Source organism: Oncorhynchus mykiss, chromosome 20 (genome assembly GCF_057628025.1).
Source record: "Oncorhynchus mykiss isolate SJ-2025 chromosome 20, ASM5762802v1, whole genome shotgun sequence".
Lineage (NCBI taxonomy): Eukaryota > Metazoa > Chordata > Actinopteri > Salmoniformes > Salmonidae > Oncorhynchus > Oncorhynchus mykiss.
The window spans coordinates 10,080,367-10,101,923 of NC_143041.1; the positions used below are offsets into that span (position 1 = coordinate 10,080,367).

The following is a 21,557-nucleotide window of genomic DNA, read 5'->3' on the forward strand; positions in this document are numbered from 1 at the left end:
CCACACTACACCATACAAGGCTTCTGTTGTTAGATCCATCACACTACACCATACAAGGCTACTGTTGTTAGATCCACCACACTACACCATACAAGGCTACTGTTGTTAGATTTGCATCCTTTAGTACAAACTCAAAAAAGTTCTGGGACACTGTAAAGTCCATGGAGAATAAGAGCACCTCCTCCCAGCTGCCCACTGCACTGAGGCTAGGAAAGACTTTCACTACCGGTAAATCCAAAATAATTGAGAATTTCAATAAGCATTTTTCTACGGCTGGCCATGCTTTCCACCTGGCTACCCCTACCCCGGCCAACAGCCCTGCGCTCCCCACAGCAACTCATCCAAACCTCCTCCACTTCTCCTTCATCCAAATCCAGATAGCTGATGTTCTGAAAGGGCTGCAAAATCTGGACCCCTACAAATCAGCCGGGCTAGACAATCTGGACCTTCTCTTTCTAAAATTATCTGCCAAAATTGTTGCAACCCCTATTAGTAGCCTGTTCAACCTCTCTTTCGTATCGTCTGAGATTCCCATAGATTGGAAAGCTGCAGCGGTCATCCCCCTCTTCAAAGGGGGAGACACTCTAGACCCAAACTGCTACAGACCTATATCTACTCTAGCCGGCCTTTGTAAGGTCTTTGAAAGCCAAGTTAACAAACAGATTACTGACCATTTCAAATCTCACCGTACCTTCTCCGCTATGCAATCTGGTTTCAGTGCTGGTCATGGGTGCACCTCAGCCACGCTCAAGGTCCTAAACGATATCATAACCGCCGTCGATAAGAGACATTACTGTGTAGCTGTATTCATCAACCTGGCTAAGGCTTTCGGCTCTGTCAATCACAACATTCTTATTGGCAGACTCAACAGCCTTGTTTTCTCAAATGATTGCCTCGCTTGGTTCACCAACTACTTCTCAGATAGAGTTCAGTATGTCAAATTGGAGGGCCTGTTGTCTGGACCTCTGGCAGTCTCTATGGGGGTGCCACAGGGTTCAATTCTCGGGCCGACTCTCTTCTCTGTATACATCAATGATGTCGCTCTTGCTGCTGGTGATTCTCTGATCCACCTCTACGCAGACGACACCATTCTGTATACTTCTGGCCCTCTTTGGACACTGTGTTAACTAACCTCCAGATGTGCTTCAATGCCATACAACTCTCCTTCCATGGCCTCCAACTGCTCTTAAATGCAAGTAAAACTAAATGCTCTTCAACCGATCACTGCCCGCACTTGCCCGCCCTTCCAGCAATACTACTCTGGACGGTTCTGACTTAGAATATGTGGACAACTACAAATACCTAGGTGTCTGGTTAGACTGTAAACTCTCCTTCCAGACTCACATTAAGCATCTCCAATCCAAAATTAAATCTAGAATCGGCTTCCTATTTCGCAACAAAGCATCATTCACACATGCTGCCAAACATACTCTCGTAAAACTGAAGATCCTACCGATCCTCGACTTTGGTGATGTCATTTACAAAATAGCCTCCAACACTCTACTCAACAAATTGGATGCAGTCTATCACAGTGCCATCTGTTTTGTCACCAAAGCCCCATATACTACCCACCACTGCGACCTGTATGCTCTCGTTGGCTGGCCCTCGCTTCATACTCGTCGCCAAACCCACTGTCTCCAGGTCATCTATAAGTCTCTGCTAGGTAAAGCCCCCCCTTCTCTCAGCTCACTGGTCACCATAGCAGCACCCACCTGTAGCATGCGCTCCAGCAGGTACAGTATATCTCACTGGTCACCCCCAAAGCCAATTCTTCCTTTGGCCGCCTCTCCTTCCAGTTCTCTGCTGCCAATGACCGAAATGAACTGCAAAAATCTCTGAAGCTGAGACTCTTACCTCCCTCACTAGCTTTAAGCACCAGCTGTCAGAGCAGCTCACAGATCACTGCACCTGTGCATAGCTGATCTGTAAATAGCCCATCCAATCTACCTCATCTCCATACTGTATTTATTTATTTATTTATCTTGCTCCTTTGCACCCCAGTATCTCTACTTGCACATTCATCTTCTGCACATCCTACCATTCCACCATTTAATATCTATATTGTAATTACTTCGCCACCATGGCCTATTTATTGCCTTACTTCTCTTATCCTACCTCATTTGCACATGCTGTATATAGATTTTTCTACTGTATTACTGATTGTATGTTTGTTTATTCCATGTGTAACTCTGTGTTGTTGTATGTGTCGAACTGCTTTGCTTTATCTTGGCCAGTTGCAAATGAGACATTTTTCTCAACTAGCCTACCTTGTTAAATAAACGTGAAATAACATTTTTAAAGATTCTCCACACTACACCATACTGCTGTTAGATCCACCACACTACACCATACAAGGCTACTGTTGTTAGATTCTCCACACTACACCATACTGCTGTTAGATCCACCACACTACACCATACAAGGCTACTGCTGTTAGATCCACCACACTACACCATACTGCTGTTAGATCCATCACACTACACCATACAAGGCTACTGCTGTTAGATCCACCACACTACACCATACAAGCATTAGCTGCTATGACACGTCCATGGATCAGCAGCCCCAAACCTGCTCAGCTACAGGTCCTGACAGAGATCATTGCGGCGAGGTCAGCATTTTTCATGCAGCAGTTAGGAACGGGCGGTCAGACGGACAATTTTGGGATTCAAATATTTTTGTCGTCCCGCAGAATATTTGGAAACAGTCGACTTTCTGATTGGAATGCGTTAGCCTAGGCCTACTTATTGTATTGAAAGCACATCTTTTAAATCGTTTTTTTTTTTACCCCTTTTTCTCCCCAATTTCGTGGTATCCAATTGTTGTAGTAGCTACTATCTTGTCTCATCGCTACAACTCCCGTACGGGCTCGGGAGAGATGAAGGTTGAAAACTTGCGTCCTCCGATACACAACCCAACCAAGCCGCACTGCTTCTTAACACAGTGCGCATCCAACCCGGAAGCCAATGTGTCAGAGCAAACACTGTGCACCTGGCCACCTTGGTTAGCGCACACTGCACCCAGCCCGCCACAGGTGTCGCTGGTGCACGATGAGACAAGGACACCCCTACCGACCAAGCCCTCCCTAACCCGGGCGACGCTAGGCCAATTGTGCGTTGCCCCACGGACCTCCCGGTCGCGGCCGGTTACAACAGAGCCTGGGCACGAACCCAGGGACTCTGATGGCACAGCTGGCGCTGCAGTACAGCGCCCTTAACCACTGCGCCACCCGGGAGGCCCTGAAAGCACATCTTTGTCACATTATACACACACTGCGTCAAGTTAAGTAGCTTACCTCTACTCTCCTAGTTGTGTGTGCAAGATCAGGTAAACCCAGTATATGTGTGGTCTAAATGAAATAGAATAGGCTGCCTATGCATGGGTGGAGAATGTCATGGCAGTTATCTTTCCAAGGAAATGTAATTAAATATGATGAGTCTATAGTTTACTACAGTGTCTATAACTAAATCGTGTTAATGGACAGAAGTGGAGGGCGCTCAACCAACGTGAGTTGAGGTGCAATCCATTTTTTAAATCATAGTTTAAAAGGAAAAGGTGCAACGCCAGCACAGGGAGATCGTTCAAGACTGACATTGACATTGAGGACGTTGGGAAATGCCCAACCATAGGGGCAACAGTGAGCGCTATTGCATAAAGCAGGCTTGAGTTTTGCTAGGGCATTGTGGAGGTGGGTGTTGGAGGGGCTGGCGGTTGAGCATAATTCCATGACTCTGGATCAAAAGCGTGTGTGTTCAATCCCATGTGTGAATGGGGATAATTCCATGATGCTGGATCAACAATGATTGTGTTCAATCCCATGTGTGAATGGGGATAATTCCATGATGCTGGATCAACAATGATTGTGTTCAATCCCATGTGTGAATGGGGATAATTCCATGATGCTGGATCAACAATGATTGTGTTCACCATTCAGAATGAGTGCCTAAATTTAACCCTTAAGTTCTAAATTTGACGTTTGGAGAAATGGAACGATACAGAGCAGGAGCAACAGGAACACTTCAATTTGACCTTTGGAGAACGTGGATGAACGTCTAACTGCAGGGAGACTGTGAGAACTTGTTAGCGTGTGGTCTCAATTAAATAGAGTAGTCTAGCCTATGCATGAGCGGACAAGCACCTGGCAGTTAAGCACCTGACCAAGGAGCTATTGAAGTGTCATGTAATAAGGTGTGAGATGAAAATGGACAAACTAAAGGGTGTGCAACATAGAAGTGTAGTCAGTGGTCATTCTGAACGTCAGTAGGTCACATGACCAAAGAGCTATTGAAATTAGAAACATTGAAAAACATAGAAAATTCATGTAAAAACATGTGAGATGAAAATGGACAAACTAAAGGGTGTGCAACATAGAAGTGCCACGGATCTTGTACATATAGGGAGAAACATAATGCTGTACCACTAGAGAAAGATATACTTAGAGTGCATTTGCCATTCTGGTAAAATGCATTGTCTATTGTATAGGACAGGAAACCAAAGTAAGGCCATGAGAGCATAGGACAGCTGGACATACCAAGGTCAGAGGGACACACAAAGGAGGGGGTCAGCCAAATGACCAACGGATGGACTATAGACATAGGGCATATATTTTTAGGACATGAACAGAAGAGACACATAGTCTACCAGTCCTAATAAGGAGGAGGATAAGAGGATAAGAGGATAAGATGGGATAAGATGGGCATGTATTATTTTTGGGACATGAAGAAGTCCTGTCACCATTATAACTTGACTAAAAGCAGATATGGGCGTTATTGGGCGTGAACAAGCAGGATGCACAGATTGGGATATAATGGTGGCAGATGGACTGAGGGAAATAACTTCATTTGCATGTGGGATGGACTCATATGTTGTATGTGTATAAATCAGAGCCAGAGCTCTGGGAAAGTGTGTGTTCCGCGGACCATCTAGGCTTCTGATATGTTTGTATTAAAAGCCTACATTGAATTCACAAGTTCTTGTAAGTGTTATATTTTGTAACGATCCTCCACGACAATCCCTCTGGAACTTTCATTGCGCACACCTGGCCCCTATTCCCACTGATTGCATTTGTATATATGTGCCCTTTGTTCACCATGGTGCTGTCGATTATTGTTACTATGTCCGTTGGTGTGTGTGAGTACCTGTGCTGTGTGTTTTGGGCTTTCGTACCCTTAGGGATTGCGCAGATGATTACGGGTCTCGTCCCGTGTGCTAATCATCGTGCGTGTGTGTATTTATTCAAGGTACTTCTCGCTCTTTTGTTTGGGTGTCAACCCTGTGTTTCTGTTACGTGTTTGTTTGGGTTTCAACCCTGTGTTTCTGTTACGTGTTTGTTTGGGTTTCAACCCTGTGTTTCTGTTACGTGTTTGTTTGGGTTTCAACCCTGTGTTTCTGTTACGTGTTTGTTTGGGTTTCAACCCTGTGTTTCTGTTACGTGTTTGTTTGGGTTTCAACCCTGTGTTTCTGTTACGTGTTTGTTTGGGTTTCAACCCTGTGTTTCTGTTACGTGTTTGTTTGGGTTTCAACCCTGTGTTTCTGTTACGTGTTTGTTTGGGTTTCAACCCTGTGTTTCTGTTACGTGTTTGTTTGGTCTTCGTCCCCGTGCCTTTACGCGGCACTCCGTAATTGGGTGGAATAAAAAAAACTATTACGCATTCTTGCGCCTGTCTCTCGAATAATTCATGCCAACGTGACAAGAAGGATAGTCAGTGGACATTCTGAACTTTGTTGGAGGTCAGTATGTCACATGACCAAGGAGCTATTGAGGTTTGAAAAATGTTTGTAAAAATGTGTGAGATGAAAATGGACAATCTAAAGCGGGTGCGATGTGTAGGGCCACTGACTGTACATTCTGAACCTTGTTTGAAATCAGCAGGTCACATGACCAAGGAGCTATTGAAATACAAAAATGTAAATAAATAACTTAACATAGTGTGAGATGTAAATCGACAAAAAAAAAGGTGTGTGCAATGCTTTGCTATGCCGTCGGGTTAGCTATAACCAGTTTGGAATGTTTTAGGAGTAATGGTTAAAGAGCTATTGAAATTTGAAAAATTTGATTTGTCACTATGTTGACGGTCCCTAACTGCTGTTGGTAGACATAAGGGAAACTACAGGTGAATATCCAACCTGAATCTGTCTTTACCTCGGTGGTGGGCGTCAGACAGAAATCCAGAGGGTGTGGGCAGGTGCCATATGAAAAGTTGCGTGCTGGAGCAGGATGAATAAATCGGTTCTGTGCAGCTGTAGCTCCAGTCCTGCTACAGTTATACCTCATCAATCTGCATTTGGGACAAGTCAATACCACAGTATCGGTGAGTGATGATGAGACTAAGATTTTTCACATTAGGGTACTTGGGGGTAACTAGCTGCCCCTAACAACAATGTCTAATTGCTGGCACAAAAAAAGCAATGTTTAGGAAAATAAAGTGTATCTGGATGAAGGTCATGCTTTGGTGAATAAACTATAAAGGGACATAAATGGCTATTAAATCCATTTAATCAGTGTTATTTACAAATTCTTAAGTAAGTAATACTTAAAATCTAAGTCTAGTTGTCATATTTTAATTATTGAAATCAAATTTGGGGGATAAATGGTGTTTCACATGTCACTATTAATATCTGCACTATGAGGAGATTTGATGTCAAGTCCCTCTTTTTAACTCACAGGCACATTAATTTTCTTTGTTCTTTCTTTGTTGTTCCTTTTCCTTACAATCCATTATGTACAATTGCACTAAATATCTATTTGAATAATGCAAGATTTTAAATCCCAGCAGCCTTCAAAATGACAATCAGGAGCAAAAGGTTTTCAATAGTTGTTTTTAATTCATAAAAAAATATATTCATTGCAATATGATATTGGAATGGAATATAACTAATAGCATTAAATAACATTGGAATATAACATTTAATAACAAAAAAACATAACTAATTCAGTGTAACATTGATGTTGCATCTCTTATGCTCTGCTATTGCACAATTCTAATTTGTACCTAGGTCACACATTAAGCTATCCCCAGTACAATTGGAGCACAACTCATGAGACCACCTCCTGCACTGCTGACATCTAATCCAGTCCCGTGACTGAAAACAGCTCCTCACAGAAAATACATCCCGCATCCCTTTCTTTGGTGGCTGATGTGGCTTGTTGTGCTGCAACAACCTTCTTTGGTGGCTGATGTGGCTTGTTGTGCTGCAACAACCTTCTTTGGTGGCTGATGTGGCTTGTTGTGCTGCAACAACCTTCTTTGGTGGCTGATGTGGCTTGTTGTGCTGCAACAACCTTCTTTGGTGGCTGATGTGGCTTGTTGTGCTGCAACAACCTTCTTTGGTGGCTGATGTGGCTTGTTGTGCTGCAACAACCTTCTTTGGTGGCTGATGTGGCTTGTTGTGCTGCAACAACCTTCTTTGGTGGCTGATGTGGCTTGTTGTGCTGCAACAACCTTCTTTGGTGGCTGATGTGGCTTGTTGTGCTGCAACAACCTTCTTTGGTGGCTGATGTGGCTTGTTGTGCTGCAACAACCTTCTTTGGTGGCTGATGTGGCTTGTTGTGCTGCAACAACCTTCTTTGGTGGCTGATGTGGCTTGTTGTGCTGCAACAACCTTCTTTGGTGGCTGATGTGGCTTGTTGTGCTGCAACAACCTTCTTTGGTGGCTGATGTGGCTTGTTGTGCTGCAACAACCTTCTTTGGTGGCTGATGTGGCTTGTTGTGCTGCAACAACCTTCTTTGGTGGCTGATGTGGCTTGTTGTGCTGCAACAACCTTCTTTGGTGGCTGATGTGGCTTGTTGTGCTGCAACAACCTTCTTTGGTGGCTGATGTGGCTTGTTGTGCTGCAACAACCTTCTTTGGTGGCTGATGTGGCTTGTTGTGCTGCAACAACCTTCTTTGGTGGCTGATGTGGCTTGTTGTGCTGCAACAACCTTCTTTGGTGGCTGATGTGGCTTGTTGTGCTGCAACAACCTTCTTTGGTGGCTGATGTGGCTTGTTGTGCTGCAACAACCTTCTTTGGTGGCTGATGTGGCTTGTTGTGCTGCAACAACCTTCTTTGGTGGCTGATGTGGCTTGTTGTGCTGCAACAACCTTCTTTGGTGGCTGATGTGGCTTGTTGTGCTGCAACAACCTTCTTTGGTGGCTGATGTGGCTTGTTGTGCTGCAACAACCTTCTTTGGTGGCTGATGTGGCTTGTTGTGCTGCAACAACCTTCTTTGAGACAACTTTTATTTGAAGAACCTGCACCATTTTCTTTCTCTCTCTCTCTTCTTGTTGATGTTTCTGTCGAGCCTTTTCCTCCAGCAACCTTTTGTAAGGTGAGGCTGTCAGTACAGCTGCAGACTCTGCCTTCCTCTTCCTCGGCCTCGACTCCTGGAGCCTCGACCTCAGGGACAGCTCCAATAGAACTGCTGCAGCTGTTGGTTGTTGGTTTAAGCAAAAACAAACAAACAACAAGAACACATGAGTATTGGTACAATAAACACTTCTAACAGACTTTTTCATTTTCTTACCAACATTTGGACACGGGTATGCTGCAGGGTGGAGGTTGTGGCGGAGATAAATGTGGTCGAGGTAGAGGTTTTGGCATTAGAGCTAGTGGAGGTAGAGCTAGTGATGGTGCCGGTAGAGGTGGCGGCGGTAGAGCTGGTGGCCGTATCGGTAGAGGTGGCAGTAGAGCACTGTGGATGAATGAATTCGTTGCATTGAAAATAAACAACGGGGATCACGTGACCCTTGAACGAGATGGCCGCATGAACTAAGAGCTGCGCACAAATAGTTTCCAATTCCTAATCTTACCTCCACTTCAAGTTTAAACTCTTTTAGCTTTAGTTAAAAAGTCATGGCGGCGACAAAAGGCGACATTACAGTTAACATTTTTACCCGGACTCGGGCATTAGCGACTGAAAAGGCCTCCAAGAAGCAGCTAGCTTCAGAAAAAGCTAGCGCCATTAGCAAAGAGCAAGAGGACCCGTTCCCCCCCGAGGCCCAACGAATGCCAACCCCACACTCTGTCGAAGACATTCTTTCTGAGTTGAGATCCCAACGTACAGAACTCAGCATTAAATTAGATGCCATTAACTCTCAGCTCAGTGCGATAGGGGGCAAGGTGACAATCCTGGAAAATGCTTTGTCTGACATCAACAACAAGATAACCATAAACGCGGGGCACCTGGACGAGGCAGAGGGGCGAATCCTATTCATGGAAAACTTATTGACAGACGCCATGGAAACAATAGCATATGCTAAAAAGAAAATAGAGCATCTGGAAGAGAAAACATAGGACCTGGAAAACAGGGGGTGAAGGAATAATTGTGTTCTATTAAATCTGGGCGAAAAAAAAAAAAGGGAAACATGCCACTGATCCGCTACCTGCAAGACAAACTTCCCGAGTGGCTCCACCTGTCCACCGACAGGCCCATAGAACTCGAGAGAGCTCACCGAGCACTGAGGCCCCCACCAGCAGCCAGACAACCACCGCGCCCAATCACCATACGTTTCCTGAGATTCACCGACAAGGAACGAGTCCTACAGGCAGCGAAAATCAACACCGTTAGTGGGAAATGCCAAACTCACTTTACACCAGGACCTGTCAGCTGGAATACGGCGAAAGCGCCAAGAGTTTGACGAAGTGAAGAAATACTCCATTGACCGAGGCATCTTTAGGGGATTTAAATACCCAAACGAGCTCAGGATTCTTCACCAAGGAGCCCTGCGACACTTCAAAACTCCCAAAGAGGCAAATAGTTTTTTGAAAGACAATCCTGGTCAATGGGAAATGGACCAATGACTAAATACGACTACTGTTATTACTAGAGGTAAGACAACATATAGCCGATATCCAAAGACCCACCCGCCCCGCTAAATGTCATTATAGCCGTCTAATCTATATTTATTTTCCTTTAGCTGAGAGGGATAGGCTCTATAGCCTAACCTCGGCCTACTAATGTTTCAGCCTACTTTTATTTCCCTTTTTTTCCGTTGCTATTATTACTTGTGGTTCCCTATGTCCTTTGGGGGAGGTATATGTAGGCTGGGCTATTGATTTTATTTTCTCCCTCTTTTAATGTGGTCTGGACGGGGGCTGCGTTGTCACTTACTCAATGCGGAGCGGAGAGGATGAGGCATTTCTTTGGTGGGGAGGGGGAGACGTTGTGCGTTACTAACTGTTCCCGTTTTTTGGGGGGGTAGGGTTCGGAACACAGAATTGAGACTGAGCGGGGGGGTATTAGATCCAACGGGATATGTCGAGTTGTTTGGGAACTCGGCTGGGGTGTTCAGAGATTGTTATTTTATGTACACCATTTATTTCCCTTTTATGTGAACGCAGATATAACTATTATCCACCTTTACCCAGAGATGACTTGCACTAAAGTTCAATTACTGTTCGATGACGATGACTAGTACCTTAAATCTATTGACATGGAACTGCCATGGTCTAGGGCATGCAATAAAACGGAAAAAGATACTATGTGCTCTAAAAAAGGAAAAAGCAGACATTGCGCTATTACAAGAGACACGCCTCTGTGATGCTGAACATGCCAAACTCTGCAGAGCTTGGGTGGGACAGGTGTATTTCTCATCTTTCAAATCAAACCGTAGAGGTACAGCCATACTTATCCATACGAATGTTCCATTCATAATTGACAAATACATATCTGATCCGGAGGGGAGATTTATTTTGATAACTGGGTCACTGTGTGGACAACCAATTACTATCTTAAACATATACGCCCCTAACACAGATACTCCTGCTTTCATGTCAAAAATGATAACCCTGTTCAATGATCATTGTGTTTCCTTCGGCGTGGTGGCCGGAGATTTTAATTGTACCCTTAACCCAACACTAGACAAATCATCTCAAATCCCCACCACAAATCCTAGATCTGCAAAGATGTTGAACTCTCTTACTAAAGAGATGGGACTGATAGATATCTGGAGAGAGACTAATAGCTCATCTGTGGACTATACATACTACTCTAATGTCCATAACACCTACTCCCGTATAGATTACATTTTTATCCCAAAGAGTTTCATAAATTCAGCCACGTGTACAATCGGACCCATAGCACTTTCAGATCACGCCTTTGTCCACCTCCGCTTTGACCTCTGCAAAAACATCCCGAGGTCAAAGAGCTGGAAATTCAACACCTCCATGTTATCAAACGAAGCGTTCCATACATTGGTAACTACATAGATAGACAACTACACACAAGACAACAAAGATTCTCCTGTTTCTCCGGCCACAATGTGGGATGCTGCCAATGCCACACTAAGAGGTAATCTAATTGTATATGCTTCCTCTAAGAAAAAAGCAATGGAAGCACACAGGCTAGATCTTGAGAGGGAGCTAGAAAGCTGTGAAAGAGTACATAAACAATCCCCAGACAGCACCTCCTGGAGTCAACTTAAAGCAGCCAAAGTCAAACTGAATTTGGACTACACTCGGGAGATAAAAAAAAAAAGTTTTCTTTACTAAACAGAAATACCATGAGTATAGCAATAGGCCCAGTAGATTGCTTGCTTACCAATTAAAAAAAGAGCAGTCAGAGCGTACAATCATGGCTATCCGAACAGCAGAGGACGAGGTCACATATGACCCCAAAAAGGTCAATTTAACTTTTCATGATTTTTACTGCAAACTATATACAGTACCTTCTGAGAGAAAACACACGGAGGCAGAACTCCACTCCTTCCTAGAGGGAATCTCCCTACCTAAACTATCAGATACTGACCAAGAAGATCTCAACTCCCCCTTCACTCCTGAGGAGATCCTGGAGGCAATTACCTCCATGCCACCTAACAAGTCCCCAGGCCCAGATGGATTCCCCAGAGAGTGCTACAAAGCTTTTTGGCCCCAGCTTAGCCCTATTTTCATGCCAATGCTGGATGATTTTTGCAAAAACAGAGTTCTCCCAGGCTCAATGCACACAGCTCACATTAGTGTTGCTAAAAAAAGACAAGGACCCTCTATCCTGCTCGTCCTTCCGGCCCATAAGCTTGTTGGATTACGACTACAAAATAATTACCAAATTGCTCGCCAAAAGACTAAAACACTCTTCTTCCCAAAATAATAAAAGCAGACCAAACTGGATTTATTAGAGACATATACTCTTCTGATAACATTCGCCGTCTTTTTGATATTATTGATCAAGTAAACGCACAGAAGACCCCTGTCCTGCTGGCTTCACTGGATGCTGAGAAGGTGTTCGACAGGATGGAGTGGAGCTTTCTGTTCTCAGTCTTAGAAAAGTTAAATATGGGCCTAAACTATATTAAATTGACCAAATCACTATACTCTCATCCAAATGCCATGGTGACTACAAACAGACTGAATCCTGACAGATTCGCTTTGGGACGGGGCACAAGACAAGGGTGCTTGCTGTCCCCCCTGCTCTACTTGTTGGGGACGGAGCCGCTGGCAGAGTTGATAAGGAGCAATCCAAGTATTACGGGTGTTTCTGCAGGCGGCCTGCAGCACAAGATTTCGCTTTACGCGGATGATGTCTTGCTCTACATATCCAACCCTGAGAAATCCCTCCCTCCCATTTGAGACACAATTGCTCAGTATGGCAAATTTTCAGGTTATAAGATACATTTTAACAAATCCACTGTCCTCTCAATCTTACACTCACCAGCTCTATGAAGACATTCCAATGGAAGACACAGGTCTGAATAGCCTTTTCAAGGAAAACTATCTTTCCCTCCTGGATCGAATCAAGAACGATCTCCAAACCTGGATCTCCCTCCCAATTAGCTTAGTAGGAAGAATTCATGTCATTCGAATGAACATCCTCCCTAGACTGAACTATTTATTTCAGATGCTCCCATGCATCTCCCAGTTTCCTTTTTCAAAACAACTAACCAAAGCATCACCAAATTTATATGGGGCAATAAAAAACCTAGGATCAGGGTCTCCACTCTATCGAAACCTGAATCTAAGGGTGGTCTTGCCCTTCCCTCCCTTCAATTGTACTACTGGTCTGCCCAAATCCGCAACATGCTAACATGGATCACAAACAGACAAGAGTCAACATCGATTCAGATCGAAGCCTAATCCTGTGGTTCATTGCCACTAAGCTAAATTATATTCATTAATAACTTTAGTGAAGTGGGCAACATAGCCAAAACCTTTGTGATTTACAGCACCCTACTAGCGTGGAGGGACTGTAAGAAATACCTGGGCATTTCCTCCCAAATATGTTCTCACTCGCCCATAGTAGGCAACCTAGACTTGCCAAAAGTCCTGAAGGATGCCAACTTTAATCTTTGGCATACTCTAGGAATCAGCACCTTTTCAGACCTATTTCATCAGAAAACCACTACACTGAAATCCTATCAAGAGCTCTGCAGTGAATTCAATGTGCCAAGATCCCATTTTTTTTTTTTTTTTAATATCTTCAAATTAGACATGTCATTTCTTAATTTACTTCCAAGAGGAGGTTTAGAACTCAGTTGAATGAAGTTGAAACCCTTCTTGTCACAATCCATTAAAGGCAAAATATATTATATCTATAGACTCCTTTCTGATAAAGGAGGCTCCTCCTTTACTCCTTTGAAAATAATCTGGGAAAAGGACCTTGGTCTGACTATCAGTGATGAGTTATGGGCGGAGGTTTGCGACAGGGTATACTGCTCCTCTACTAATGTAAAAATGAAAGAATCTAATTACAATTTTTTTTACAAATTATATTACACTCCTTTGAGACTCCATAGAATGAAAACGGACATCTCTCCTAACTGTAAAATATGTACCTCTGAAAGTGGAACCTATATGCATGTATTTTGGAACTGTAGAAAGATTGCCAGATTTTGGCAATCTATACATACTGCTGCACAGAAAATACTAGAGGTACAGTTTGATATGACCCCGTTTATCTATCTTCTTAATGCCCAGCAGGACTTTGTTCTTGATCCTGACAGAGAACATTTCCTTATGACTATTACATACTTTGCTAAGAAATGTATTATTCTATTGTGGGCCTCTAATACCCCTCCTACATTTAAAATGTGGATTGACCAGATTGTTGACTTTCTCCCTCTTGAAAAGCTCACTTATGACCTCCGCAAGAGACAGCCCAAGTTTGATAGACTCTGGTCTCCACTACTCAACTATATTTCAAATTGGACAGAGTGAATGGGGTGATTAGGGAAATGAGCAGATACATGTTGTGTAAGGTGCTGTAAAATCTAAAAACTACTTATTTGCTCGTCGTCTCAGCGAAGGCTGGAAATAGCTAATAAGAACCTTGATATTACTGCTGCAAGTTTTATATATATATATTTATTTTAAATATATAATTATATATTTAAAAATAAAAATGTATTATTATTATTATTTTATATATATTATTATTTTGTATTTCTGTCTTTTAAAAGTCTATCACATCTGTGAATGTGGAATGTGTTTTGTTGGTTGATTGAAAAACAAGAAAACTTAACTTAATTTAATAAAACTTTAAATTGAAAAAAATAAAATAAACAACAAAAATAATACATTGGTGTTAGTACAATAAACACTTTCTACCAAGTACATGCTGCTTCTGCAACGTTTCGTTAATTTTGATTACTTTTTCTTACCGGCAATGGGCCACTCTATAACCTCAGCGGACACGAAGTCTGCTTCTGTGAAGATGTCCTTCTCCAAAGGCTACAGCCCACTGGCCCGGAAGCCCCCCACTCCTCTCTCCACACTGGCCAACTTGTTATTGGCCTTTGCGAAGAGGCCAGACATTTGGTATATACCTATCGTTTTCCCAGGATGGGTCGTCATACACTGCTGCCCTGTTGTAAAAGGCCTTCAGACCCTTGAAGACGTTACGGTCTAATGGCTGCATCTTGTGGCTGCAGTGGGGTGGCAGAGTGATGAGAATCACACCCTGGCTTCTTGCCGTCAGAATAGCCTCCAGGGTCTAATGGGAGGGGTGCCCATCGGGGTTCCTCAGGGATGCAACCAAAACTATGGGTGAAGTGGTGGAGCCAGACGACAAAGATGGTCCTGTCGACCCAGCCTGAGTCCCTCACCCTTCCAATGGACCCTGGACGTGCTCCAACCAGCAGCTGTTCTTTCATCCTCTTCCGGGGGAAGATGAAGAGGGGCGGTACGTACTGCCCCGCTGCACTGATAGCACAAATTACTGTGACTGTGAAGCCCCTCTCTGTGCTGGTCATCCGTGCAACCTGGTTCTCCCTGGGTGGCCACCACAGGCAACGGTTTCTGGACACTTTGTATTCACATCTCATCCATGTTCCCAATCCTCATTGGCGAAATGTCCCTGACGCTGTTTAAAATGTCCTCATAGGCCGGAAAAAACTGGTCAACCTTAAGCTCATTAAAGCCCACGGCCCTCAGAAGACCGGTTGCTTACAGTACTCGAACTGATAGTTGAGAGTTGCGCTTCATGAAGCCACTGCACCAATCAAGCCCTGCATACCCCGTTCCTTTGCTGAACCTGTGCTTGATTCCCAACCTCTCTGTCAGATGGAAGGCGAGTCTTCTCACGTCCCATGATGTTAGGCCAAATAGGGCTCTTTCCATTTGTTGAATGTGGTTGACAAGGTCACTTTCATGCGTGGAAGAGAAGGCTGGCACCCCACCCATTTGCCTGAAGCCTGGGTTTTTCTCCTCCTTTCCTCTGTGGTGCTGTAGGGTTCTTGGTGGAATGTTGAGCACCCTGGCAGCCCCCTTTAAGGTCTGCCAATTTTCTACTGCCTTCAGGGCATGTTGTATCACCTCAGAGCCATAGCTTCCACAGTCTGTTTTCTTCTTGTAAATTCTCATCTGCAAATAAATATTTTAGGAACTGTAAGGAACTGACGCCTAATCTAACAGATGGCCCCTAACCCTAACTACCCCACACAGCACCCAAGGGGCCAGTTACCCCCTAGTAGAGGGGGGCGAGTTGCTCCCAACACACTCATCCAACATATTACTACTTCACTCAAAAATGATCTAAATTTTTCTGGCTAAACAAGTTGATTATTAAAATTAAGGCTTCCCTAATTGTATAGTTTACAATTGGCTCATTCATCCCCCTCCTCTCCCCTGTAACTATTCCCCAGGTCGTTGCTGCAAATGAGAACGTGTTCTCAGTCAACTTACATGGTAAAATAACAAATAAAATAAATAATAAAAATATATACAGTTGAAGTAGGAAGTTTACATACACCTTAGCCAAATACATTTAAACTCAGTTTTTCACAATTCCTGATTTAATCCGAGTAAACATTCCCTGTCTTAGGTCAGTTAGGGTCACCACTTTATTTTAAGAATGTGAAATGTCAGAATAATAGTAGAGAGAATGATTTGTTTCAGCTTCACATTCCCAGGGGGTCAGAAGTTTACATACACTCAATTAGTATTTGGTAGAACTGCATTTAAATTGTTTAACTTGGGCCAAACGTTTCAGGTAGCCTTCCACAAGCTTCCCACAATAAGTTGGGTGAATTTTGGCCCTTTCCTCCTGACAGAGCTGGTGTACCTGACTCAGGTTTGTAGGCCTCGTTTTTTTTCAGTTCTGCCCACAAATTTTCTATATGATTGAGGTCAGGGTATGTGATGGCCACGCCAATACCTCAACTTTGTTGTCCTTAAGCCATTTTGCCACAACTTTGGAAGTATTGTTTGGGGTCATTGTCCATTTGGAAGACCCATTTGCGACCAAGCTTTAACTTCCTGACTGATGTCTTGAGATGTTGCTTCAATATATCCAGGTTATTTTCCTCCCTCATAAGCCATCTATTTTGTGAAGTGCAAACCCTCCGGCAGCAATCCATCCCCACAACATGATGCTGCCACACCTATGCTTCACGGTTGGGATGGTGTTCTTCAGCTTGCAAGCCTCCCCCTTTTTCCTCCAAACATAATGATGGTCATTATGGCCAAACTGTTCTATTTTTGTTTCATAAGACCAGAGGACATTGCTCCCAAAATTACAATCTTTGTCCCCATGTGCAGTTGCAAATGGTAGTCTGGCTTTTTTCTGGCGATTTTGGAGCAGTGGCTTCATCCTTGCTGAGCGGCCTTTCAGGTTATGTCGATATAGGACTCGTTTTACTGTGGATATAGATACCTGTTGTACCTGTTTCCTCCATCATCTTCACAAGGTCCTTTGCTGTTGTTCGGGGATTGATTTGCACTTTTCGCACCACAGTACCTTCATCTCTTGGAGACAGAACGGGTCTCCTTCCTGAGCGGTATGACGGCTGCGTGGTCCCATGGTGTTTATACTTGCATACTGTTCTTTGTACAGATGAACGTGGTACCTTCAGGAGTTTGGAAATTGCTCCTTCAGGAGTTTGGAAATGTCAAGCAAAGAGGCACTGAGTGTAAAGGTAGGCCTTGAAATACATCCACAGGTACACCTCCAATTGACTCAGATGATGTCAATTAGCCTTTCAGAAGCTTCTAAAGCCATGACATAATTTTCTGGAATTTACCAAGCTGTTTAAAGGCACAGTCAACTTAGTGTATGTTAACTTCTGACCCACTGGAATTGTGATAAGTGAAATAATCTGTCTGTAAACAATTGTTGGAAAAATGATTTGTGTCATGCACAAAGTAGATGTCCTAACCAACTTGCCAAAACTATAGTTTGTTTACAAGAAATTTGTGGAGTGGTTGAAAAACGAGTTAAGGACTTCAACCTAAGTGTATGTAAACTTCCGACTTCAACTGTATATATACAGTATATTTATATATATATTTTTTAAATATAAAAAATTATATGAAAAATTTATCAACTTACCACAAAATTATTTTGTAGAAATATATCCAAAAGTTGTGATGACACAGATTACATTTTTGGTTGAGCAAGAGCAGTGGCAGCCAGGTAAAGTGTTGGGGAAATAATTTGGTGGCATCTTGTGGTCTTAATGTGAATTACAGGAGGGAGGGGGCAGCTACCCCAGGGGGCTAGTTACCCCCCTAGTACCCGAAAATGTGAAATGATTACAAAGTTAAAGAAACCACACAACTCTATGAACAATGACTATTTTTTTCAATTTCCATGGCAAATTTTACAAAAACATATTTAGGTTCACTTGAAGAACAGTGCAGATGCAAAGATGGGTAACAGGATGACACTTTGTTGTTTTAGTGCCATCATTCTGTTACCAAACTTTGCATCTGCACTGTTCTAAAAAAAATGAATGTGTAATACATTTTAAAGTGAAATATCGGAGTCTCAGCATTATTACCATGAAATTGCCCAACACGTCAATTGAGATTCATGAACCATGGCGAGCTGTGATTTCTGTAGAACACAACCCCATTACGGCATTGACAGCAACTGTAACCTAGAACCACATGTCTAGCTGTGATGCTGATTTTCATTCACCCATTGATTTCTGATATTAAAGTTATGATGTATGTGGACAAAAGGAAGAGTAGCTGCTGCTTTTGCCGCGACTAATGCGGATCCTAATAAATACCCCTAAATACCAAATATTGCAACGCTAGCTTCTATGAGGCCACTAGCTTCTATGATGGTATCATTTTATTTAGACAGCGAAAGGCACACTTTAATAGGCTGAGCTGAGCTCAGAGAATATCTGAGAAAGAAAGGATTTTGACAGGTCTGGATAAACACATTCCGATGGGACTCTGCTGAGAAAACAAGAGTCCTGTACTGTATACCACATTGTTGGCTCAAGCATTTAGGAGATTGAAGGGTTCTCCAGCTGCTAGTCCTTCAGTCAAGCCAAATACTGTATATAACCCATGTATCCATATTCATCAGACTGCATACTGTGCTTAACTTCATGTGCGTACAACCTTGTCCTTGAGAAAAAGTACAAAAATATGCATCACAATTAGTCTAAAAGATAAAAACTATATAAAAATGAATACATAATAGGTAATTCACAAGAGCTATAACAAAACAAGGGCACAGGCAGTATTACAAAGTATTGTATTGACTTCACTATGAATCAACTGAGCCAGCCAGTACATTCTGACACAGATGTACCAGAGACAGTTAGTTCTAACTCTTCTCTGTAGGGGTCCCCCCCTACATAGTCTCCTCTCTCCTCCTCTCCTTTCCTTTCCTCTCCACTGTCCCCAAACCCCTCATAAACCCATTAGAAGCTCTTCCCATTGGACGTCCCCATTAGCAAAACACACACACACACACACACACACACACACACACACACACACACACACACACACACACACACACACACACACACACACACACACACAGAGAGCCTGATTTCCCCACTCTCTCTCCTGTCCAAATTATGCGCTGCTGCTGCTCAATTCCACAGAGTCCCACTTTATCTGCCTTCAACTACAATTAGAAGGCTTCCGCATGGGTGGAGGGGGACTGTATGGCTCAGTTGGTATAGCGTGGTGCTTGCATCACCAGGATTGTGGGTTCAATTCCCGGGGCCACCCATACGTAAAATGTATGCACACGTGACTGGATAAATGCATCTGCTATATGGCATTCAGCATATTATTATATTCTATACTACTGGGAGTCAGAGTCTAACCTCACTCTTACCTTCCCCCATTCATGTGCTCTTCTGTCGTCCCCTAACCAACCGCTGAAGTCCTTTGTAGTGCTCATTAGGAGTATGTTTAGTCCAGCATGTTGCTTTAATCTAATCATCCTTCCTTCTCTGAACGTTTCACGGCTCTTCATTCTCTGTGAGAGTCCTTGATGGGTCTCTCCCTCAGTCTCTCCTGGGATGGGATTACATTTTACTCATTTAGCAGACACTCTTATCCAGAGTGATTTAGAGGAGCAATTATGGTTAAGTGCCTTGCTCAAGGGCACATCAAGGGATTTAAAAGAGCAACCTTTTGGTTACCGGCCCAATGCTCTTAACCACGAGGCTACCTGCCGCCATGGGATCACAGCGAGATTTGTCAATAATAGCAGCACGGAATGGGATGGTGACAGGGTATATGTTTCCTCTGACAGCTGCTAGTTAGGGAAGGAGACCTGCGGATTTCTGGAGTAGGGGGTCAGGGATGGGCATTTTCCTTGGGCCCAGCATGGATCCTTGTGGCACACCACAGGTAGTTAACAAAGGTGATGGATGATCAAACTGTCAGTCGCTGAGTCCTTCAAGGCCCTGTGTTTTCCTGATCACTACAGTGATAATGTACGTTGTTGAAGGATACAAGTAGAGAATTTAACTAATTATATAGCCTTTCTCCCTTCGTGGTGACTGAAGAATGGTGAAATATGAGATATTTTCACACAATAAAGTGAGGTATGCAAACAAGTTGGGGAGGGAGATGTTTACTCAAAGACACACCCAGCCAGGAGACATTTGGGGCCAATTTCCTGTCTTTCCCTGACAGCACTGTTTGTGGACAGGCAACCTCCCCTGGCCAGCAAAATAGTTTTTTTTCTGTTTGTAAATAAACACAAACAGCTTTTTGGGGATTTCAAATGTCATTTGGGGAGTGTTGCCTGGCGATTACCCCCCTCCCCCCCGGCAGTGGGAGCCGTGGAAACGGCTGTGCGTGTGACGGGCATAGCTTGTAATGCACCTGGCACACACAACCTGCTCAGGCTGCCTGACGGTAACTAAGAGAGACGGCAGGCCATTTAAAATGTCCCCAAACCCTGGGCGGTTAGACTATCACTATGCATTTGGTCGGGACATGTGAAATCACAGTGACCTATAAATGCAACTGATCAGGGAGGGATGGAGGGATAAAGGGGAATGAGAGGAAATCGTGCCCTACTTATCAAAATCAAATCAAAGTTTATTTGTCACGTGCGCCGAATACAAGTGAAATGTGCACCTTACAGTGAAATGCTTACTTACAGGCTCTAACCAATAGTGCGAAAGAAAAAGGTGTGTGTGTGTGTGTGTGTGTGTGTGTGTAAGTAAAGAAATAAAACAACAGTAAAAAGACATTTGAAAATAACAGTAGCAAGGCTTTATACAGACACTGGTTAGTCAGGCTTATTGAGGTAGTATGTACATGTGGGTATGGTTAAAATGGATGCAATCAAGGTAACGGAATGATATGACAACAGCCAGTGAAAGTGCAGGGCGCCAAATTCAAAGCAACAGAAATCTGTTGAAATTAAAATTCCTCAAACATACAGTACATGTCTCTTATACCGTTTTAAAGGTAATCTTGTTGTTAATCCTACCACAGTGTCCGGTTTCAAATATGCTTTACAGCGAAAGCACCACAAACGATTATGTTAGGTCACCACCAAGCCACAGCCATTTTTCCAGCCAAAGAAAAGGTCACAAAAAGCACAAATGGAGATAAGATTAATCACTAACCTTTGATGATGTTCATCAAATGACACTCATATGACTTCATGTTACACAATACATGTATGTTTTGTTTGACAAAGTTCATATTTATATAAAAAAATCTGAGTTTACATTGGCGCGTTACATTCACCAGTTCCAAAAACATCCAGTGATTTTGCATAGCCACATGGATTCAACAGAAATGCTCATCATAAATGTAGATGATAATACAAGTTATACACATGGAATTATAGATATACCTCTCCTTAATGCAACCGCTGTGTCAGATTTCAAAAACTTTACAGAAAAAGCAAACCATGCAATAATCT

General features: G+C 43.2%; 1 protein-coding gene across 1 annotated transcript in view; it reads right to left on the reverse strand.

Annotated features, from left to right (window-relative positions):
• The window catches only part of LOC110498771 (serine/threonine-protein phosphatase CPPED1), a 32,615-nt gene that overhangs the window by 2,360 nt on the left and 8,698 nt on the right, over positions 1 to 21,557 (reverse strand). Inside the window, 1 exon segment of the mRNA XM_090211865.1 lies at positions 8,875 to 8,879. Within this exon segment, the coding sequence (XP_090067991.1) occupies positions 8,875 to 8,879 (5 nt within the window).